The sequence below is a fragment of the Pezoporus flaviventris genome, unplaced genomic scaffold (genome assembly GCF_033815535.1).
Source record: "Pezoporus flaviventris isolate CSIRO_AGI_PZ_B2104156 unplaced genomic scaffold, CSIRO_AGI_Pfla_v1 ptg000013l, whole genome shotgun sequence".
NCBI lineage: Eukaryota > Metazoa > Chordata > Aves > Psittaciformes > Psittacidae > Pezoporus > Pezoporus flaviventris.
This window is the reverse complement of record NW_026892561.1, coordinates 7002693-7025286: the sequence shown is the minus strand read 5'-3', so window position 1 is coordinate 7025286 and position 22594 is coordinate 7002693. Positions and strand designations below refer to the sequence as shown.

Below are 22594 nucleotides of genomic sequence, written 5' to 3'. Positions count from 1 at the left end.
AGTAAATACTCGGTGTATGACTTCGGGACTGTTTCCCCCTCTTTCCTGTCGGGGCCCCAATTAACTTTTTGTAGTTACTTCCTTTAATGCGAGTAAGCAAGCAGGCAGAGAATTCCTAAGGAAAGCAGTTAAATTCGGCATATCGACCCCGCAGTTCCCAGCTCTGTGACTCCATGCACTAACAGGGTGCCGTTGGGGCCGCTGAACTTCTATCTTGAAACAGCGCAAGGGGAAATGAGCTTCAGCTCTCTGCCAGCGGCTTTCCTGCCGCTGTGCGAGTTCTCTGTCCGTCTCTGCAGCTGCAGCAGCAGCAGCCATGTCTGCCTTGGCTGGTGGGAAACGCATGGGCTGAGGTTACACCAGGGCAGGGGCGCTACTGCTGCCCCAACCGCCCAGTGGAGCATTACGAGCCCTTGCGTGCGCTGGTTGTGCCCCACGGCGGGGAGCGCCTGTCCGCTGCCCCATGGCAGGTCAAGGCGTGCGGGCCCGCCGGAGGGGTGGGCTCTGCCTGTGAGCGGCGGAGGAGATCGGCTCTCCGGGACCGCAAACAGCGTCTGGCTTCTTGACCCGCGCTGAGGTGCGGGCTCGGCCCCGCCTCTGGGGCAGGCCGTTCTGCCCTCCACACGGCCACCTTCCCCCGGGGCGGGAGCGGCGCAGCGAGGCCCCGGCCCTCCCACCGCCGCGGGGACCGCCCAGATACCGGTCGGGGCGGCCGCGGGCACGGCGGAGTCGGGGAGAGGCCGGCGGCGCGGCGGCAGGACTACATTTCCCAGCATGCCGTGCTGCAGCGGCCTGCCGGCTGACCGCCATTTCCCCGCCTCACCCAGCACTACACTTCCCAGCGTGCCGCGCGGCCTCTCCGGGTCCCTCCGCCTTGGGACTACACTTCCCAGCAGGCCCCGCGCGGCAGCGCTCCCTTCTGTCCCGCAGCGTGCCGTCGCGCGGCATGCCGGGAGTCGTAGTCCCCCCGCGGAGTGCGCGCGCCGCGAGGCGGGCCGGGGCGTGTCCTCGGGGGTATATAGGAGGCCGGAGGGGAAGGGGTCTACACTCCGCCGCCGCCGCCCCTGTCTACCGCAGCTTCTATGCAATCTCCGGCTGTCGCCGCTCCCCCTTGCGTCGAGTCCGCGCCGGCCTCCACGACGAGGTAGGGCCGCGCGGGCCGGCCCCGCTCTCGGTGTGTGCGTGTCGGGAGGGGTTGTAGCGGGGGAGCGCTTTAGCGTCGTAGGGTGGGGGGGGGCGGCCGGCAGGATTTCCTCTGGCGGGTGGGGGAGATAAGGGCTGGAGGCCGAGAGGTCTCTCCCGGTCGCCTGCCGCCCCCTTTCCGTCGTCCCCCCCCCCCGTGCCCTCGCGGGCGGTGGTACGTGCCGTCCCGCTCCCCCGGAGCCAGCTGGGCCCGCTCGGCTCGCGCGGAGCCACCACGTGACCCCTGCGCGGTTGCTGCCATCTTTGTTGGGGGCAGCCGACGCTGCGGGTCCTGCCCGTGGGGCGGGCTGGGGGGGAATGGTCCTGCGGCGTCACGTGACGCCGCGCCGGCAGCCCGTCAGGAGCCGCCGTCGCGGTTTGGCGCCAATGGCGATGGGCGGGGCTGGCGGAAGGCGGGAAAGGCGCCCATTGTTTGCGAGGGGCGGGGGGCGCGCTGCGGCCCTGCCTGCCTCGCTCGGCCTTTGTTCCGCCCGGGAGCTCCGCAGCCCCGGCCACGGGTCCCCCTCGTGCCTGTCAGCTGTCCTGCGGGGGCCGTGGCCAGGGCCCGGGCTCCTCGAGCGGCGGCACGGGCCCCTTGGGCACGGGTCTGGGGTCTCCTGGTAGGAAACGCGGGGTGGAACTGCCCGCGTTTGCGTGTGGGGACAGGGCTGAGCCGCTGCGAGCTGGGGATTGGTGGTGCCAAGTTTACACGGTGGATTGGCTGGCAGGGCTTGGTCTGATACATCCTGGGCGTGAAAGCAGCTGCTTCCCTAACAGCGCTTCGTGGAAACGGGAAACAAAACGGAAAGTAGACGTTTCTCCAAAACATAGCTTACGAACGTGCTCCGGATGGCTGAGCACCTGGAAAGCTCTTCCTGGCCCTGCCTCTGCACCTCCCATCGTGAAACGGGTGGCCTGGCATAAACACTCGATATTTTGTTTGCAGGATGGAAGAGGAATTGGCAGCTCCTTCCACATCCACAGACAAGACAGACAGGTGAGATGGGAGTCAGGTTTGTCAGTTACTAAAGAATGACAGTGGTTTGGGTTGGAAGGGAACTTAAAGATCATCTAGTTCCAACCCCCTGCTATGGGTACCCTCCACTAGACCGGATTATTGAGTGAAATGAAGAAGTCATCCTTCAAACTGGTTGTTAGGCTTGAAGTTTAACTGGTGGGGCTGCTGTAGATGCTCACAACTTGTACTCACCTGTAGTCTGCATGAATCTAGTCCAATAAAATGCCTTCAGGGAGTAATAAGCACACAAATACCGGCTGTTGTTTGGGAAGTTCTTGATCTTTGAGTTAGTGCTGGGGAAGCATTGGGCAGGTATCAGTAGGTGACTAGTGTGTAGTAGTTCTGTGTGTGTGCAGCTCCGCTTGTCCCAGCCCAAGGTTCTGGGCTGGGCTGGACCTTTTGGAAATGAAACTGTGACATGTGCTGCACTGACACAAAACTTGCATCTGCCATTCCTCAAATGCATCATGCCGTGCTATGAGAAGTCAGAACTTGGATTTAGTCTTCTTTTTCTTGGCTTAGCTAGCATTGGAGTCTGCTCAGACACTGCACAGTACTCATTGTGTGACTCTTAAAGTATGTTCTTCAGCATCCGTTGTCATACCAGATTCTGATACCTGCTTCTTGCAGTGTTTGGTTAAAGTAAACCATCTGCCCTCAGTCATAACAAGTAAAAGTTGGTCCAGATTTAAACAAAACGAAGTACCCCCCTACCTTGGTCCTTCCAACCAGTGTAACGTCTGCAACTTGCTCTTATGTAAAGCTGACTCAGATTTGGAAGCTGGATATGAAATTACTGTGGAAACTAACAGAATACTGTTTTGTTTTATTCCCCCTCCAGTATGGATGTGGATGGAGAATCAAAGAAACTATTGGGTTTAGGACAGAAACACTTGGTAATGGGAAATATTCCGGCTGCTGTTAATGCATTCCAGGAAGCTGCGAGCTTACTGTGAGTAGCAGAATGTTGTGTGTGGTTTTGCAGGGTGTGGGGTTTAGTTTGTCTGTGCTGTTGTGTCTTACACAAAGAAGACATAAATTGTTACCTTAGGATAAGCTACTTGATTTAACTCAAGCATTGGACAGTGCTGTAGTTGGTGTGCAATTTTGACAGCCTTTGTGTGATAGTAATTGCCAGTGCAGCTCCCAAAGGAGGAAAAGGGATTTGGTATTTGATTTTGCAGTGTATGGTTCTGGTGGCTGTTAATAGGACAATAATGAGGTAGCGTTACTTGCTAGTAACTTGTTCACGCATCTTGATCAATCTCTGAGGGTGATGCCTCTGGGTTTTAGATTAATCTGCTTTGCTGGGTGTTGGAGAGCCGTGTCTTGCAAAGTCAGAGCAGCATTTTTTACCTCTTCGAAACAGTGGGAGATGAGCTAACAAACTGATTCTTCCTGTCCAGGCGTCTTTAGCTTATAGGTACTAAAACCTAGAATAGGCACAGGGAAATAATTCTTCATTAACTTTTGTAGGGGTAAGAAATACGGTGAGACAGCGGATGAGTGTGCGGAAGCTTTTTTTTACTATGGGAAATCTCTTCTGGAGTTGGCAAGGTACGCTGACAGTTTCTTGTTTAAGTCTGACTGGTGTAACAGGATTCCACCCTCATATAGACTGGAATACACACTAAACTTCATCTATGCTGGGTGGGATGGGCCGTGGCATTGCAGCTTGTGGAATTGAAATGGTGTTGTTACAGGAGCTAAGGGATAACAAGCTTTTCTTCCCTTTAGAATGGAAAATGGCGTGCTGGGAAATGCCTTAGAAGGGGTGCAGGTTGAAGAGGAAGGAGAAAAAGCTGAAGATGATTCTGCATTACCAGCTGCTGATGGTATGTAAAGCTGTCAGATGCGTCATGGAGGCAGGCACCAAGCTGCGTTTTCTGGTGTGAATGATCCTTTATCTTGGGTAGCCTGAAGCATTCTGTTGAGACACTAAGCAGCCTTAACAGACTTTGTTTTGTTGTTGTTCTTCTAATCTAGCTTAAAGATTGAATAAAACTGCAAGGAACTGGTCACTGAAAGCATGTGTTATGGCCACCAGGTGTCTGTGTTGTGAAACACTGCACTCAAACTTGCTTTCTTAAGCTTCACAGTCGACCTGCTTTGTAACCTTGCAACAGTACAGTGTGTGTAGTAGGACAGGTTGGAGTAAAATGTCCAAGAACAGTCGCTATTTTATACTCCCTGCAGCTGGAGATAATACAGGAATTCCTGTCCATCCAGGCTATTAAAACACTGGCATCTCTTGCTTAGCTGTGACTAAACGCTAGCGCTCAGAACTGCACACTGCTTGAGCAGCCGCTTGCAATAATACAGTCAGGGGAAGGGATTTGCTTAGTTTGAGTTACTGTGTTGGTTCTGTCCTAATTCCTTGTACTTTGAAAATGAAGCTTTTAGGAATGTCATCTAACTTGATGGCAAATCAACACACTGGAGGGTCTGAGGGTGGTGGTGTCAGTGCCCGTTAATGTCTTTAACACTAAACTCGAAGAAATGTTTATGCTTCCTCAATCATGTAGAAGAAGCAAGGAAGGACTTGAGAGAACAGGTATATAACGCTATGGGTGAAAAAGAAGAGGCCAAAAAGTCAACAGGAGAGTCTCCAGTGGTATCTGAGAAGGAAAACATAGAGAAGGATGTTGAAGTGAAAGATATCGTGGAAGAAAAAACAGAAGAAGGAAGTGCTGACAAGGATGTAAAGCCTGAAGAGGCTGAAGAGAAAATGGAGGTTTCTGTGGAAAAAGAAGTAGCTTCAGAAGAGCAGAAGCAGCAGGAAGCTATGGAGAAGGAGGCCACAAAAGAGGAGGCAGCTGCAGAAGAGAAGGTAGTGGAAAAAGAGCAGAAGGTGATGTCTGAAGACAAGGTAGCAGAGGCAACTGAGGAGATGGAGAGCACAACAGAAGTGATGGATGAGGAGGCAAAGGCAGCTGTGGAAGACGCTGGAGCTGGAAGAGTGGCTGTGGAAAAGAAGGGAGAGCAGGCAGCAGAAGCAACAGAAAAAAAGCCTGCTGTGGAGAAGGGAGAGGCTGTAGAAGGGCAGGCAGAGACAGCTGTGGATGAGAAGGCAGTAGCACAAGTGACAGCAGAAGCACAGGCAGCAGTTTCTGTGGAGAAGGACACTGCAGAAAGGGAACCAGAGGCAGCTGAACAGAAGAAGGTGGAGGAGAAGCAAGAGCCAGTAGAGACCACTACGGAAGAGAAGCCAGATGAATCTAAAGAGACAGAGTCCTCAAAGGAGCCTGTGCCCACAGAGGGTAAAGAGCTGTCTAAGGACCTGGAAGAAAAGGCTGAAGTAGCTGCTAAGGTAGAGAAAGAGGAACAGAAAGATGACCTGATGGAAGAGGGTGAAGGTGCTAAGGTAGAGAAAGAAGAGAAAGATGACCTCATGCAAGAGGGAGAAGGTAACAGGAGAAAAGTACTTGTGGGTGGATGACTTGATGGATTTGGCTAACAATGGGTAAAAAGTGTTCCATTCAGGATTTTCTGTTTGCCTTAGAATAAGGAAAAGGCACAGTAAAGGGGCTCTTGGAGGATTTTACATCCAAGTAAAGTTTCAAGGAGTAGTGAATAGTCTCAGTTTCGCCAGACTAACGCTTAACTAACTGCAAAGCAAATCTTATTTGAAAGCAAACTTATAGCCCTGTGAAATGTGTAAGTAATGGCTAGGCTGGTGGAGAATACTGAATGGATGTTCACTTGCATGCGTCTGGGTTTAGTGCACTAACCTCCAAATAACTTGAAGCACAAGTTGCCTCTGGTGTTGTATTTGATTTTAAAACAGTGGAGCAGAAAAGTAAGAACAGCTGAAGCCTTAATGTAGTAAATGTGCTTTTAGTGGGGTGAAGGAACTCTCCATTTGAGTCTTTCTGGTTGTAACTGCAGGGAGAATTTGGTTGGCAAATCTAAACTTCATTTGCCCTGGAACCTGAAGGCTTATTGCTGCTATCTAGTGCAGTCTTGCAGCTATCTAGCTTTTTCTGCCATTCTGCTTCGCTGCTTCATGACAGTTGTTTTCAGGATAATGTTAAAGTAACCCACTTCAGAGTAAAACTTGAGCACTTTGACTTATTACTTGTATGGTCTTAGTAGGCCAGTGCTTTGTGTTGCACAGATTGATGAGCTGATAATTGAAGCTTTGCTTGTCAGTAACTCTGCTTCACAGGAAAACCCATATTGGGAGTAGCAAACATTCAGGCTAAAAGGTTCTGGACACTGAAACATTTGTGCTGCTGAGCACAGTGAATGCTCAGTGGTGGAGCAGCTGCCTAACAAAGTGGCTGTCTGAACAGAGTGTAAACTCTGAACAGAACGTAAACTAAGAGCAGTTATCCACTCACCATCCTGTGAAAGGCTGCTTGTGTACCCACACTGCTGCTTTTTGTCCCCAGCTCTGTAAGTGTGAGGATACTCTTGGTCTGGTGCTGTGTTATTCCAGGCTCCTCCCACTACTTAAAATTTAACTTCCTAACATCTCTTCTGTTTTACCTTTGATCGAGCTGTCCTCACACTCACAGGTTTGGCTCCTTCAGTGGTAGGTGTGTGCTTTTGGGGAGCTAGACAAACAGGCTCATGGGTTCCCTAGTTCCCACCTCATCAAGCTCCTGTTATTTTGGAATTAGTCAGTGGTCATGATGCAGGAATTAAATGTGAGACTTGAGAACACTAATTGATTTGTATGTAAAGTTACTGACCATATTCCTTCACTGCACATGTCCTCAGAATGTGTTCTACTGGTAGAATAGCTCTTACCAGAAGACAAATCAGTGCCACACAATAGCAGGTTTGTTAATAACATTGCCACTTAAGTGTCTTATGTGAGGAACACTAATTCAGAAATGGTCTTACTTGTACACAGTTGGCAGCTATCTTGCTGAAAACACTATGTGTTGCATGAAGTCCAGCAAATGAGCAGTACCTTCAGGGCTGCTCAGGGTGCAAGGGCTTCATTGAGGGTTCACAATTCTGTGTAAGTTTCCATTCTAGATAGTTTAACTTCATAAAGTTGAACTTAAAATGTGGACTAAGGTAGTCTGGAGCTACTCGAGTCTACAGTGCCCAACACTTTTGGCGAGATGGCTGCTGCTGCTGAGAATTTAATACATATGTACTGTTCTTGCACATCTAACCTGTCGCTGGAAGAATGAGGGCTGGATACGATACGTTCTACCTGACTCCGTGTGAAGCAAGTGTAGCGCCAACAACTGCTCTCATTCGTCTACTTTCCTTGTAGAAACAGAAGAATCTGAAGAAGAAGATAAAGAAAATGATAAAGCTGAAGATGATAAGGAGAATGAATTGACAGTGGAAGACAAGGTGAGATTGTGAGCTCTGTTATCTGTGCTTGGGGGGGGAGTGTGGTACTTGTCTAAATGTCATGTCAGTATCTTTATACAAGCTCAACTGTATTTCATCTAGTTCTGTTTAGGAAATGACTTTTGCAAATGAATTCTGCCCCTTCCTCAGGCAATATTGCGCATAGTCTGCATTGTAGGATGCTGCTCAGCTCTTTCCTATAAACTTGGGCTTGTTTAGCTATGCTGAAACAAACACTTGTGGTCTGCTAATAAGTAGTGCAGCCTGGTAAATGCAGGGGCAGGCAGGGAGAGTTGCTTTAGCTGGCTGCAAGAGTTACTTGGAATTCTGAGTTTATTCACTGCTTGTTTTGTTGTTGTCTCACTATGGTCATATTGAATGTACCCAGTCCAGTGATTAGGATGGGAAGTGCAGTAAAGTGGAACATCAACTCCTTTCTATTCATCTAAATAGCACCTCAAACAAAATCTTATTCTTGGGATAATATTGGTGCTTGGTGCCTTGTTCCTGGAAAAAATGTTAAGGCCGTATCAGCCAACAATGTAAGCTTGGTTTTCACTTAAAACATCGTCACTGCAGGCAAAGTCTCGGTTGATGCAATAATATCTTCGTGTTCTTTTTTTTTCCTCCTTGTTGTAAACTGTATATCTCTTGAAATCTATTCCTTGACAACACTGCTTAGAAACTTGGTGTTGTTGTTTGATGTGGTACGTAACCAAGTCACTTAATCTTTAATGCACGTTTAGTCTTTACAGGAGAGTGAGGAGGATGAAATTGGAAATCTTGAGCTGGCCTGGGACATGTTGGAGTTAGCAAAAGTCATCTACAAGAGGTAAAGACTTCTGTCCTAATTTGGACATGTGCTGGATAAACTCATTGTAAATCGGGGGGTGGCATAATTAGTGAGTGTGGCATATTCTGATCAAGATTTAACTATTTCTCTTCAGACAAGAAACAAAAGAAGCTCAGCTCCATGCAGCTCAAGCTCATCTGAAGCTAGGAGAAGTTAGCATTGAATCTGGTAAGTCATACTAATTCTCATGTACAACCGATTCAGTTCCACTTCCTGCCAGCTCTCTTTCAGACTTTCAGATGAGTGGGGGTGAGTTAAGGCTGTTAAGACAAAAACAAAATACTTTGTCTAATTATGATGGTGCCACTGCATGAAAAGCTTTGGAATCAATGGATGATCAAGTTGGTTCCTTAAACAGGATACTCCATGCTTTTCCAGACCAATGGAAGAATGCTTTGAGTAAGAAGTAATGTGTTGCCAGATCAAAACCAACCTTGTGTTGTGCTTTATAGGCGAGTTTTGGTTAGCTTGTGAAAGTTAGGAGACACTTTCCTTATTGAAGGAGTGAGCCACTGAGCTCAGTAGTAGGTGTTGGTACCATGCCTTGTCCAGAACAAAAAGACTGCAGATGAAGAATGGTTGATTCTCTTAAACTTTCCAAAATGTATGTATGTATGTATGGTCAGAAAAGAGTGCTATGCATCAGGAAGAGTAGGAAACAAGCCCCAGGTTTGCACCTTCTAATGTGTCTTATCTGCCCTTCATTTAAAGTGTTTTAATCTTGGTAAATCCAGATGGAACATAATGTTTCTCTATGGCAAGCACTGGTAATAATCTTGACAGGCTTCTGGACAGGGACTACAAAATGAAGGTTGTGTTTCTGTGTCACTAAAGAGCTTGACTGGAAGGTAGCAAGGGACCATCCTTAGCTCTAGATTCAAGCTGCAGTTGTGACCAGGTACATTTGATTCATGGTAGCAGGTAAAATAGGAGAATTTGTGTGCCTGGGTTGACTTGGCTGCTTAATTTACTGTGGTGCTGCAAATAGACAAAGCCCTCCTGAGGAACTGGCCTCTAAATCTATGAGGAGGGAGGCAGTGTTGTCATTTGATAGTCTTAAAGCAGCCCGGCGTTGAACTCGGGTGCTGTGTTCAATGGTGGTTCTGTTTTCAGACTGTATGAAGTGTAACAAAATAGAGAGTGAATGAGGGTTTAGATCTTGCTTGTTTGGATAAATGAGTGTGGTTTGTAAAGACCTCATGGTTTTCCTCTCTAGAAAACTACACACAGGCTATAGAAGAGTTCCAGGCCTGCCTTGCCCTGCAGCAGAAGTACCTGGAGGCTCATGACCGCCTGCTTGCTGAGAGCCACTACCAGCTGGCTCTGGCATATCACTACAACAGCCAGTTCGATGAGGCCGTTCTGCAGTTTGGCAAATCTGTGGAGGTCATTGACAAGAGGCTGGGTAAGTGGATTTCTAAAGCTGCATACTGAATAAGAGAGCTTTCACAAGTCAAAGCAGACTTCAACTGCACTACAGGTAGCTAAGTGTGCTTTATTACCTTGCCTTGACAATGTTTGCTGGTCTGAAAGTGGCAGCAGGCTATACTGATACGGGGTTGTTGAAAATGTGTTAGGGGATGCTTGCCTCTGGGTGTTAACTGTGGGCAGCTACTTTGTCTTGATTGTTTTTGTTTTTTTGCCATGATAACTGTTTAATCCTAGCAATGCTTACTGAGCGGATAAAGAAGGCAGAAGGTGGGTGTCCTGAAGATGAGAAAGAGATTGAAGAACTGAAGGGACTGCTTCCTGAAATCAGAGAAAAGATAGAAGATTCAAAGGAGTCTCAAAAGAGTGCAAGAGTAGCTGAGTTGGCACTGAAAGCAACTCTGGTTAGTGTGTCCTGTGGTTTCTTTTTACCCAAACGCTTTTCCAGGGAGACTTAAAGTAAACCCATAGTGGGAGGAGCTCAGACTTGGCTGTTGGGATTGAGGGCTGGTGGTTGCTCACATTCGTTACAGGCGGTGATTGTTGAGAAGGTAATTGAGGTACTTGATATCTAAAGAGAGGGTGTTTTATTTATAAATACCCTGACATTAAGTGTTCCAAACTAAACTTGAATTCTGTACTCTTCTGTCACAATTTAATGTGTCGGGGCTGGCAATGACAGATCAGCCAAATGTGAGAATAGATCAAGTGTTGCACTTGTCCTGTGTGTGTATGTAGAATGGAGTGGTAAGACATGAAGGGTCTCTGTTTTCTGTCCCTTTCTGAACTAACATGGTCTTGCCAGAATTTGTTCACTGTTTCTTCTGCTTTTCTGAAGGTTGGAACTACATCTGGCTTTGCACAAAGTGAAGACAGCGGCTCTGTTTCCACAGTAAGTTAGCTGAAGATGGATGCTGATAATTCATGTCTGCTGTAAGGATTACTGTTTGGTGTTACTCATGTGTCCACGTCTATCTTGTAATAGATTCCGGTAAGAAAAGCAGCTGATGGTGCATCTCAGTGTGTTACAGACATCTCTCACCTAGTCAGGAAAAAGGTGAGTCCAGAAGTGACTGGTTGAGCAGTTTGGTAGAGTACCACTGGCTTGTTCTGCATCATTGGATTTCTTGTCTTAAAGCTTTTTTCTGAGCTTAATTTTATAATGATCAAAAGCCCTCTAAAATGAAAGCCAGAAATAGTGGGTGAAACACCTTTCCACTGGGAGCCAGGCAGTCTGGGAACCATCCAGCCTCCAGGAGTCTGTTCCGGGTGCTTCAGTACCCTGCCTGACTCACACTGGTTTAACTTCAGACCGAGTTGTGTGGCTTCTGCTGGCCAGGAGTGCCCTCCTCTGCTGAGGGCCTGCAAGAGCTGCAGGGCTGCCTACAGATCTTGAGCGCAAGCAGCAAGGCTGAGCTGGGTTCCCTTATTTCCAAGTGGAAAAGGAGAATTAAATCTTAATGAATAGCAAAGCCAGTTTAATGGTAGTAATGATAAACTGCCTCTTAAACAGACAGGTATTGAGCACCAGGTTCCTTCAAAGGTGTGTTGTGTTTTTCCTAGAATTGCTTACTAATAGTACTGAGAAGAGCCCTCACAGGATCTTAGCTTTTATTTTCTATGCTGCTGTGGCACAGCCTGGCCTGTGTTATGTTTATTGGCCTCTTTCAGTTCAGGTTTGCCTGGAGCAACTTTGATCTGCTTTATGCAGGTGTTTGTGTCATAGATGTTCTAATTCCATCCCTTTTAACTGTTACCTGGCTCAGCAGTTGAACGTTTCCTTGCCAAACTATAACTAAGCACTATAGGTACCAGCATTTCAGTAGTGGCTTACTAGAAATCCTCTGTGGTCTCAACCACAGAGCTTTGGTTAAATCTTAATGAACATTGAAGTATCCATGTTGAACCCGGCAAGCAGAGCTTGAGCAGATGATATGCAATGATGTCTAGGTGCTAACTCTCTAAAAAATACTTAAAATCTCATTTCTACATAGTGAAGACTATAAACATTTTGTCCTCAGAGGAAACCAGAGGAGGAGACTCACCAGGGAGACAATGAAGCTAAGAAATCTAAACCAGAGCCGGCTGTCAATGGTGGTGGTGGTGGTACTGTCCCCAGTGGAAATGAGGTTGCAGAAAAAATGGAAGAGGAGGTGGGCAGCTGAGGCAGGACCCTGCCCTGGGCTTTGGTTTCCTTTTTTCCTCCCTCCTCTGTTCAGGTGTGGGTTTGTGCCTGGGTTTATTCCTGCTGGCCTTCACAAGGCTTCCCAGGGGAGGTGGGAACATTCCCCACTTAGCAGTTATATTTTATATATATAGTATGGTACTTGTGTTATACCATAGTCTCAAACACCACATGGGCCGGACAGACACAGCTGTGGAGACTTGCAGCCTGTCGGGTGGGACAGAAATGTGTTCTGGGTGCTGAGCTACAGCACAGGGCCTTTCCCCAAGTAATTGTCAATACCCCTGGGCTGCAGTGGTTCCTGTCAGTATGTTAGGGTAGTGTTGTGCTTTGAGGACCAGCAGGAGGAGTCAGTTAAGGCCTCAGACTGCAGGAACCTTGAGCTGCTGCATGAGTCGGTGCTGTCAGGGAGTCCCTTGTGTTCTAAAACCAAACCCTTTTCTTCTCTTTTAGACAGAGAAAAGGCCACAGGCAGAATCAGGGGCTGCAGTTGAAAGCACAGTATGATAATTCTTTAACCTTGGACACTCCTCTCCTTACAAGGAAAATGGTTTTGTATATAGTGTATTTTTTCACTTTTTGGCAACTTTTGTATGACTTCAATAAAGATTGTAAGCAAATGTTCCTTGGCTTGACCTGCTCCCTGTTACAAACTGCAGCCTCTGCTCCTCAGTCCCCTCCCTAGGGGGACTTGGCACAGTGTGGGGCCTCAGCCTTTCCACTCCAATCTGCCTAATGAGGCAGGAGGGAAGGTGGGTGCTGGGGCAGGCTGGGCTGGCTGGTGCTGGGCAGAAGAAAGGAATAAAATTCACTGTAGCTGTGTCTAAGGCAACTCTAGATCAGACTTCTTTTGCCTTCTGCTGGGCTAGGGCACAAGCCCTGGGGTTGTAGAATCATAGAATAGTTAGGGTTGGAAAGGACCTTAAGATCACCAAGTACCAACTTCCCTGTCATGGGCAGGGACACCACGCTAAACCATGTCACCAAAGGCTCTGTCCAGTCTGGCCTCGAACACTGCCAGGGATGGAGCATTCACAACCTCCCTGGGCAACCCATTCCAGTGAATTCCACCCTCACAGTGAAGATCATCCTTATATCTAACCTGAACTTCCCCTGTTTAAGTTTTAACCCGTTACCCCTTGTCCTGTCACTACAGTCCCTAATGAAGTAGTCCCTCCCCAGCATCCCTATAGGCCCCCTTCAGATACTGGAAGGCTGCTTTGAGGTCTCCATGCAGCCTTCTCTTCTCCAGGCTGAACAGCCCCAGCTTTCTCAGCCTGTCTTCATACAGGAGATCATCCTCATGGACTACTTTGGGCTTGTTCCAACATTTCCATGTCCTTTTTACGTTGAGGACACCAGAACTGCACACAATACTCCAGGTGAGGTCTAACAACAGCAGAGCAGAGGGGCAGGATCACCTCCTTTGACCCGCTGGTCATGTTCCTTTTGATGCAGCCCAGGGTACAGTTGGCTTTCTTGGCTGCAAGTGCACACTGAAGCCAGCTCATCTCAAGTTTCTCATTGACCAATATCCCCAAGTCCTCCCCAGGGCTGCTCTGAATACTAGCTATGGTTATTTTGTTCTTCCTACCCTGAGCCTGGGGTGAGTTTCTGGGGTCCCTCCCTTACGCTGCTCAAGGCTAAACAGGCTGGGGATGGCTGATAAGAGCTTGTCTGGCCCCTGCACCCTCTGTAATTGCCAGGACTGTGCTCAACCGGCATGGGTGGACTGAGGGAGGGGTGGGGCAGGAGGTGATGGCTTTTCACAAGGATGTGAAGGTGCCATTCTCTGAGCCAGCCTCAGTCTCTGTGCCCAAGTGTGGATGAGAGACTGCTCTGGGGCAAATGTATATGTTTTATATGTGTATGTATATACATAAAAACCAAACGGTGCCTAAGAACTGAAGACCAAGAGGCTGAAGCTATTTATTAAACGTGGCAGATACGATGAAATTCACCACGGGCTTTGCTCTCTCAGGGGTGAGCTGTGGTTACCTCTTGTTGGGCTTCCCCTAGAACGGGCTTGTGGTGATGTGGAGCTAAACTATAGGGAAAAGGGGGAGAGGGGGAAAGCGACTGTGCCCCACCACCAGTCCTCACCACCACCCCATGACAGGATGCAGCAACTCAGCTGTGGGCACTGCTGGGGCAAGGAGCAGCCTGAGGTGGAGGCTGAGCCCTGGGGTGGCTCTTGATGCTGTCAAAATGTTCAGAGCCTCCCTGGTCCCAGGAGGGGCCCCGTGTGCTTCCCCCCTTCCCCAGCACTGCAGGGCCCTGTGCTCATCACACAGCTGGGCCCAAGCCCCATCCCTGCAGCTGTAACAAATTTTGCCATCCCCTCATCACACTTGTTAACAAAGCCCCAATTTCCTGCTCCAGCCTGGTGAGGGGACACTGGGATGCTGGGGCAGCGCTGTGTGGACATGACCCATTCCCAGCTCACCTCTGGGGATGGGGAGGTTTGTGCTGTGCTGGGAGCTCCTGAGCAGGTGGTGGAGGATCCTCCAAAGCCACAAAAGAGGTGAGGCCCCGGGGCACATGGGGGTGGCCGGGGGCTGTGGGGCTGCCTGGGCCCAGGGCAGGCCTGGGAAAGTCCTGGAAAAGGAGGAAAGTGGCCTTAATGGGAGGGGGGTCCCAGCACTGTCCTGCCACAGGCAAGCCACGGTTTCGCACTGGGAAGACACACACCTCCTGCTCCAGTGGCCCCAGCTCCGAGGACACCCATGTTCCCAGCTGGAGCCAAAGGAGCGCTTCCAGAACCACCTCCCCAAGCTCATCCCTCCACAGCCATCATCCCAGCCGGCTCTGCAGCCCAACCCCATCTCCCCTCCCCGCAGAGATGGAAACTGTCCTCAGATGAGGCTCTTACCACGAGAAGCTCTGGTGCAGCCAAGGCTGGTGGGATGGGGGGGAGCACGGGGGGCGGGAGGTTGGTGGGGGGCAGCCGAGGCCCCATCCACTCCGTGTGGCATTGCAGCATCCCCACCTCTGCCTGGAGCTGGGCCAGCTCCTGTGCCTGCCGCTGGGCTGCCTGTGAGCCTGGGGGCCAGATCACCATCACCATGGGGTTTATACTGCCCCATAGCCCCCCAGCAACCCCTTCTCGGGATCCCATTGGGCTCGTGTTCAGGGTCACTGAGGGGGGTTCCACTTGTGCTGCTGTTCTGATTCTTTGTCCCTTGTTAGCCACGCAGTGTCTAAGGGAACATTGTCCCCCTGTCAGTGCTGTCACTGTGCAAGGTCAGGCACAGAGCCCCCACCGTGGGCTGTGCAGTTACAGACCCCAACTTGCACGTATTTGCATGAGCCCAGGGGCTGTGGGGTGCCGATGGGGCTCCCCCTTCCCTGAACCCACAGAACTGGAGAATCAAAGAATCCTAAAACAGTTTGGGTTGGAAGGGACGTTCAAAGGTTCTCCAGTTCCAAGCCCCTGCAGTGAGCAAGCACAGCTTCAGCTAGATCAGGTTGCACAGAACACATCCAACCTGGCCTTGAACGTCTCCGGGCAACCTGTGCCAGTGTTTTACTACCCTCATTGTAAAAGATTTCTTCCTCATCTCCTGCCTGAATCTCTTCTTTTAGTTTAAACCCATCACCCCTCACCCTGTCACAACAGGCCCTGCTAAAAAGTCTCTCCCCATCACCTACCGGCATCAGCTCTCCTCTCCCTCCTGACCTTCACTGCCAAGAGCTCATCTTCCAGCCGCCGGTTCTCCAGCTCTACCACCAGCAGCGCCGCATCCAGGCCCCGGGCACCAGTGCTGGAGGGCTCTGCTGGCACAGCTGGGGGGGCTCAGTTGCCAGCAGTGGGTACAGGGCCTAGGCTGGGCAATGGGGCTGGGGTTAGTGCTTACTTGGCCTCTTGCCTCTCTGCTGCCCTTGGGGTCCTTTCTCCAGCACCGTGGCCTCCACCTGGAGGTGGAGGAGCTGGTCCAGGATGTGCGGGTCGTGTCCCCCAGCTCGCAGGTAGGACAGGCGCAGGGCCCTGCCGCAGCCAGGAATGAGCCGGTGCTGGGGCTCATCGGGACGCTCAGCTCAGAGCCGCCATCACCCACAGCCCTCACCTGGCCTCGGCGGCGAGCGGCCCGGCGGCTGGCAGGAGGCTGTCGAGGTGCAGGGTGGCCCTGGGGAGGCACAGGGAAATGGCCACGGGGTTCTTGATGGAGAGCACCTGCTCCACGGGTGCTCCGTGATGGGGTGCAGAGCCCTGCTCCTCCCAGCCAGGCCTCACTGTCTGTGTGCTGCATCCAGGTGTCCGACCAGGTCCTGCGGGGCTGCGGGGGCCTGGATCAGCTCCACATCCCCCTGGCTGGGAGGTTGGGCCTCCATGGCTGCCTGAGCCCGCAGTGCCGCCAGCCGCTGGCACAGCCCTGTGGGACAGTGAGGGGCTCAGCACGACCCCCCACTGCACCCCAAGGTGCCTCTCCCCCCCACCCCAACCCCTGCCTGCACCCACCCTCTCTCTGCTGCTCCAGCTGCTGGGTCCTGGCCCGGATTTCGGCCATGTGGCGTTCATGGGCCTCCACCAGCTCCTGTGGCCGCTGCCGGTGCCCCTGCGGTGGGGCTGGCCGCTGGGCGGGCGCATCCTGCTGCACAGGGAGCTGCAGCGGGCGGGAGGGGCCGGACCCCACCAGCCATGGGGCAGGGAGCCGATGCCCACCCCGGGGTGCGGGGCTGGCCGTACCTCCACTGTGGTCCTCCTGGACGCGGGCTCGGCCGCACGGAGCAGGGCCCTCTCGCGGGGGGTGAGCACGGCCCCCAGGGGAGCTTCCCGTGCTCGCCTGGGCCCCTGCATGGCCGGTGAGGCGCCGGGAAGCAGGAGGAGGCGGCCTGGCCCGGCGTGGTCCCCAGCCTGGGGCACCCCGGCCTCCGGGAGGCAAATGGGAAGGGGGAAAAAACTGCTTAATTAATGCGAGCTTTCCTGGCAATAGACGCACCAAGGGTTCCCCGTGTGATGGGGTGTGTGTGTGTGTGTGGGGCACGGAGCCGGTGTGGCTGTGAACCCCCATTTCCTCACCCGCAGCACCCGTCCCTGTCCCCATCCCCACATTACCGTGTCCTGCGGCCTCCCCACCATGCCCGGAGCCCCCTCCACAGGCAGCGGGTCCCCCTTAGGGAGGCGGGAGCGGGCGGCCGCCGGAATCCCGAGGCACAGCTTCTCCTCATGCGCCCGCAGCAGTGGCCGGGAGCTGAAGGCCATGCGGCAGCGGGGGCAGGTGAAGGCCGCCATGTCCAGCATGCGGCACCCTGGAAGCGCAGCGAGGGGGTCACTGTGGGGTGCCCCTGCCAGGGGAGAACGGGGCGTTCTGCTGGGGGTGGCACAGACCTGCTCCGTGCTGCTGGTGGCTGCCGTGTTTGAAGCCACCGTTGCTAGGCTGGGCCAAGCTGGGCGCGCGGCCGCACCCTCACCCTGCCCATTCCCGCTGCTCGGGCACCAGAAAGGGGGTAAAATGGCGCTTGAGAAGTGAACAGCAAACAGGCTGGGGAGGCCCCATCCCGCAGTCCTCTCCCTTCGGTCGGTACAGAGCACTCCTGCCAGCCACGCCGGCCCCGCCGTGCCCCTTTTCCTCCGGGCGGCCGCTCACAGCAGTGCCCCGCAGTCTTTAAGCTCCTCCTCCGAAGTGAGTTGGCTCCATCCAGCCACTGCCCCCCCCCCGTCACGGCCACAGGCTTCTCCAGAACCCCTGCCCTCCTTCGGTCCTTGCCCCGTTCTCTGCTGGCACCGCCAGGCTCACCTCAGGGCACCGGTCACCTCCCCCCGCGATTCAGATAAGGTAAAATTCTTCCCTGTGAGGGTGCTGAGGTGCTGGCACAGGTTGCCCACAGAAGCTGTGGCTGCCCCATCCCTGGCAGTGCCCAAGGCCAGGTTGGATGGGGTTGGAGCAACCTGCTCTAGTGGAAGGTGTCCCTGCCCATGGCAGGGGGTTGGAGCTGGGTGAGCTTTAAGGTCCCTTCCAACCCAAACCAGTCTGGGATTTGGTGAGAGTGGGTGATTTACTCAGGAAGAAGCAGCAGTTTGGTGTGTGAGGGATTGCTCGGTGAGGTTCCAGGGGAAGCCAGTAACACTCCAGCAGCTTCACTGATGTTTAAACCACGCAGAGCCCATAGGAGGGCAGCCACACAGCAAATGCAGGAAGAGATCAGACCAAAAAGCAGAGAGCTCTCATTACCCATGTGCCCTGCTGCGCTGTCCCTCTACCAGGCTATTCCTTACTCCAGGCAGCTCTTCAGCACCACTTCACCCACCACAGGTGGCTGTCAGTGTGGATTTGATTTAACTTACCCCATTTCTTGACACCACCACAAGCACCTTTCAGTTTTTCACTGAAATGGAGGTAAGGAGTTACACTTTTATAAACTGGACAAACTTCTCCAGACAAAACCAATGATGTTTGATAGCAGCAAAGCATTAGGAACTTCAGGTGATCTGTGAAGTATCTTAAGAGGAGCCAAAGCACTTCCCCAAAGGAAAGGGTTGAGACCATGAAGAAGGACTCCTGAGCTCTGGTGTCTGCAGGAGCTGGAGGCACAAACAGCAGTTAGACCTGGTGTCCCTGAGTGTTCCCTTGAGTCCAGATGAAAAGATTCACAACTAACCATTCCCGTTCCATGACACATCTGTCCTGTCTGCCTGCTCAGCAGCGGATTGAGAAATACCCAAGCGAGACCTTGGGTGAGACCCCCTCAGGTCAGTGAGACCCGAGCACTTCCCTCCAACCCATCTGCAAACAGTGCACAACCATGCGGATGCTTTCCAATCCAAAACGTTTGTGTAGCGGCTGAACTTAAAACAGACACTAAAATAGCTTAGGCCACAACTGAGTTGTTTGTAAAATCCTTTTTAATCTAATAGAAATGTTTTCATGAAGTTTTAAAAAAGATTTCAATGAAAACAGCTTTGGATTCAGACATTCCCTTGCCACGTTGTGAACAGAAACAGCAGCATTGCACTAGGAACAAGTGACACCGACCGGTCGAGCTTCACCATTTTGTATGAAGCGGGAAAAAGAAAAAAGCAGCAAACTGCTTCAGTAGAAGAGAATTTGAATCATTTTCTTTAAAGAAAAAAAAAACAAACCAAAACCCAAAAGAGAAACCAACCAACCATGGGCTATCATCTCAGCATTGTTCTCCCTCTCCCATCTTAAAGGGAGAGTTTAGCTTCTGCAGTCTGAGTGCTACAGCGATGTTTGCCAAGTGGAAAAAATACAGTGGGAGAAGAAACTATTTATCCCCAGTGCTATTAAATCCCCCAAAGTTGCAAGTCCCTTTACAGGAAAGCTTCTCTTACATAAGAAAGACAATTAGAATTGGCAAACTGATGCAAAATATTTATTCCAAGTTAGTTATTTTTGATGCAGTAGTTTTTCCCCCTCATACAGACTCAATGTGATAGTCACTTTTTTAAATCTGTAAATAATGTTATCAAAATAATCTTAATCTTTGAAATCTCACAAAAAATTTATATTTTACAATCCACCCTGAATATCAAGGCTGCAAGAAGAAGAACACAAACAATTCCTATATCCAAATATTTTACAGCTGTACCCAAAAAAAAAAGAAGAAAACCACAAACGCCTGGTTAAGTGATGAAGCTCCCCGAGCCGCCAAAAAAAAAAATAGAATAAAATAAAATATCCATGTTATTAGCATTAATTTAACATAATTAGAACTTCAATAGCCATTTTTGTCATTGACAATGATTGTTTTAGCACACTGTTGCCGCACGCCATTGTGTAATGCGGGCGGCACTGTTAGAAGCTTGTTGTTGCAAAGATCAGTCAGCCACTTGTATCCTGCTTACAAGACTGAACTTGTGCACTGCCCCACAAGGGATTTTTGTCAAAATTTGCTAGCTGCACAAACTTCTATTAAGCATTAGGGCAAAACCAAAAGAAAAAGCTAAAGAAGCCAATTTCTCTCTTTGGGATACAATTATTTCCCTTGTGCATGAAGTATCAACAACAAAAGAAAAAAACTGAACAGACTGGAGACAGAATAAACTCTGTTTAGTTTATACAACCCCAAACACGTGTTGAACTATGAACTGAGTTTATTGGGTTGGTTTTATTTATTTTAATTTTCTTGTGCCCGCTTTCAGGCATCGTCATCTGACGTTTCGCTGCTACTAGTTTCTGTGTCTGAGTCCTCAATCTTTGTCTTAAAAGTGCTTCTCCAGTGGAACAACAGGCTGGAGCCGCGGCCCTGAAGAAATCCATTCTTCCCAAATCCATTTCTTCTTCGCTGTAGGAATGAAAGTAAGTTTTGAAACAAGCACAAGCATGGAGAGTGACTGTCACTAACCATCTGTGGGCACAAATTACATGTTTAACTGTCTACACCCACACTGCATGGATAATGCAGTCATTGACTGCACTACAATTTCACTTCAACCCTTTGTCTTTTCTAGTATCTGTAAGAACTACACCACAGACAACCTGTGCATGAGAAGGGAGAGGGAGAAGAGCAGTCACAATTGGCAAGAGCTGTAAAACATACCTGCTCTGATTTAATTTGGAACTCTTTGAGCTCATCCTCCGTGAGGGGAAGGTAGTTCTCATCATTTTCAGGATATTCCTGCCATCCCATTTCTTTCAATAACCTGATTTGTGGAGGAAATAAAAATTGGAATTAAAGCAAGGCAACAGTTGCAAAGGAGAGGACGTTTTGTCCACAAAGCACAAGGTTTTGCAGTAAACCACTCCCAAATCACCAGGGAAACTTCTGATATTAGACATGACTTCAACAATGCTTCATGTTCACCCAACATTTTTCAATGTCTTTTACAAATATTTAATCATGAGGAGTCTTGTACAATGGGTAAATAACTGGCCTGGCAGACAAAAAAGCAAGGCAGAGATTTGAAATTCTACCCAAGGATACTGAAGAAGGACATGAGGCAATCAAACCAGTATCACAGCTCAGAATGTCCTAAAACTTCCTATCTGCTTGCGCCAGATGCTCACACACTGCTTGTTTACTGAAGGGAGATACAAGCTTAGATAGTAGGTAAACACTTTATTCACCCTCTTCCACTTTTACAGCATTTAAAGCAGCACAGGAATATTCTATGCACAAACAGAAGGAAGTGGTGTGTGTGTGTGTGTGAGGGTGTATCTTCAGTCTTCAGACTATTACATTTAGGACACCTGCTTGTACATCAACCAGAATCACACCAGGTTCATGCTGACTCCCAGTGTGGGCAGGTAAATATCTAGGCAGCATTAACACACAGGGACGTGGGCACTGGAGAAGCACTGGAATTTAATTACAGACCATGGTAAAGTCTTGGCTCACCTGTCATCAGTGTCTTGTTTTAATTTCAGTGAGGCTCCACCTAGTCCAGCACTACCCATGAAGCCCACACACTGGCTTAGTGTGCACAAAGCTACTGCTGCTTCTGAAATAGTTTCCTTCTCCTCACACAGTCCAAGGATTCACCCTCCTTTACTCAAGACACTTTATTTTGCCATTTACTCACCTGTGTTCTGCTTCCAATGAATGAGAGAGGTTTTCCCCCTCCTCTGGCAAAGGGAGAGAAAGGCCATTCTGATGGCAGTTCTCTTCCCAGTTTTCCTTTGGTTCTGGTGTGCTGTTGCTCTCCATCTAAAGAAAAACAAAAGCATCAAAGAGTGCTTGCAAAGACCATGCCAATAGCAGATTTCCCAGTCCACGCTTCTGGTTTTGGAAGTAAAGTCAAGCCTTTCACCTTGAGTCAGTGTTTTTTACAGAGCCTGCATTGACAGTGGTTTAATGCAACTTCTGCCTGACTGTGACAACACAGTATGAATGATGTTTGGTAGACTGCACTTCTGTGTGAAAGGAGTAAGTGCTGGCATTACAAAACCATCATCAGTGGCTTCAGGAACCTCGAAAGCTAATTCCAGTATTAAAATATGGTATTGTTTCACTCCTTAGAAAACCCTTGCAAAAATCTAGACTACCTTCACCATCTGAGACCTGCCTTTCCATCTCACTACTTACGCATTTGTATTTCATCAAGTTAAGATCTCCCTTCATGGCAGTGCTGTGTACTACTGCTGCTGGCATGTATGCTGGACCACTGGAAGTCATTCCTTTCTTCCTCCAGGGCCTGAATTACATACACAGCTGTTTTTTTTTTTCCTCCAGTACCCAACTCCTTAAATACATAATGATCACATATACAGTAAGGACAGAGATCTTACATCATCCAGCTTGTCACATTCTCTGTTCTCGGTTATCTCCCCATTTCTATCATCTTTCAGTGCCTTCAGGAACTCGCTCTTCTTATCAGTGGTACGGCGCATCAGCTTTGTCAGGCGTGAAGAGCAGATCTCGATGGGAGGGGTGGTGCTGGAAGGACTCTAGACAAGGAAGGTAGAAAACAGAGACCTTCAATCTGTATTTCTGCAAAGATGGAGCCCTCTTCAGTACACTGTTCTCCCCACTTATCAGTATCAACCCTTAACTTTTTCTTCTCCTAGGAGCCAATTCACATGGCCATGAATAGGTTTATTTTGTTTCTTGCCAATGCAACTCTAAAGCAGTGCCAGAGCCTACAACAACATGAAGGCAAAGAACTTCATGCAGGACTCTTACTCTCCAAAAATTAAGATTAGGCTCA

The 22594-nt window shown here is 49.9% G+C and overlaps 3 protein-coding genes across 6 annotated transcripts in view; 1 reads left to right on the top strand and 2 right to left on the bottom strand.

The window, feature by feature from the left end:
• The first annotated feature begins 962 nt into the window (after nt 1-962).
• Nucleotides 963-12605, top strand: NASP (nuclear autoantigenic sperm protein). Of its 2 annotated transcripts, none has more exons than XR_009743061.1 (15): nt 963-1144; nt 2129-2179; nt 3042-3152; nt 3677-3757; nt 3938-4035; nt 4726-5607; nt 7437-7519; nt 8266-8351; nt 8467-8540; nt 9589-9777; nt 10038-10204; nt 10639-10692; nt 10786-10857; nt 11822-12019; nt 12439-12605. XR_009743061.1 is itself a non-coding variant. In XM_061451382.1 (15 exons), exons 1-15 carry the CDS (start codon nt 1083-1085, stop codon nt 12490-12492), a joined length of 2196 nt encoding a protein of 731 aa, XP_061307366.1. In that variant the 5' UTR covers nt 965-1082; the 3' UTR covers nt 12493-12605. The 2 variants fall into 2 exon arrangements, 1 of the variants encoding a protein (XP_061307366.1); XM_061451382.1 differs by having other exon boundaries at nt 965-1144; nt 11822-11953.
• A 1478-nt stretch (nt 12606-14083) lies between these two features.
• On the bottom strand, nt 14084-16791 carry CCDC17 (coiled-coil domain containing 17). The gene is made up of 7 exons (XM_061451053.1): nt 16673-16791; nt 16445-16574; nt 16220-16358; nt 16053-16112; nt 15637-15973; nt 14858-15027; nt 14084-14583 (listed from the first exon to the last, which is right to left on the bottom strand). Exons 1-5 carry the CDS (start codon nt 16781-16783, stop codon nt 15832-15834), a joined length of 582 nt encoding a protein of 193 aa, XP_061307037.1. The 5' UTR covers nt 16784-16791; the 3' UTR covers nt 14084-14583; nt 14858-15027; nt 15637-15831.
• A 2507-nt stretch (nt 16792-19298) lies between these two features.
• Nucleotides 19299-22594, bottom strand: part of GPBP1L1 (GC-rich promoter binding protein 1 like 1) — a 33702-nt gene continuing 30406 nt past the window's right edge. For all 3 annotated transcript variants that reach the window (XM_061451379.1, XM_061451380.1, XM_061451381.1), the window contains 4 exons: nt 22176-22334; nt 21470-21594; nt 20488-20590; nt 19299-20232 (listed from right to left, as the gene is read on the bottom strand). In XM_061451379.1, coding sequence (XP_061307363.1) covers nt 20086-20232; nt 20488-20590; nt 21470-21594; nt 22176-22334 — 534 coding nt within the window. In that variant the 3' untranslated portion in view covers nt 19299-20085. The remainder of the gene's footprint in view (nt 20233-20487; nt 20591-21469; nt 21595-22175; nt 22335-22594) is intronic.

What these genes read in the sequence shown, in the direction of transcription:
- NASP (XM_061451382.1), top strand. Translation starts at nt 1,083, where the DNA reads ATGCAATCTCCGGCTGTCGCCGCTCCCCCTTGCGTCGAGTCCGCGCCG. An exon ending in TGGCACTGAAAGCAACTCTG is followed by an intron (nt 10,205 to 10,638) that starts GTTAGTGTGTCC and finishes GCTTTTCTGAAG; the next exon opens with GTTGGAACTACATCTGGCTT. An exon ending in ACAGCGGCTCTGTTTCCACA is followed by an intron (nt 10,693 to 10,785) that starts GTAAGTTAGCTG and finishes ATCTTGTAATAG; the next exon opens with ATTCCGGTAAGAAAAGCAGC.
- CCDC17 (XM_061451053.1), bottom strand. Translation starts at nt 16,783, where the DNA reads ATGCAGGGGCCCAGGCGAGCACGGGAAGCTCCCCTGGGGGCCGTGCTC. An exon ending in CCAGGAGGACCACAGTGGAG is followed by an intron (nt 16,575 to 16,672) that starts GTACGGCCAGCC and finishes CCTGTGCAGCAG; the next exon opens with GATGCGCCCGCCCAGCGGCC. An exon ending in GCTGGAGCAGCAGAGAGAGG is followed by an intron (nt 16,359 to 16,444) that starts GTGGGTGCAGGC and finishes ACTGTCCCACAG; the next exon opens with GGCTGTGCCAGCGGCTGGCG.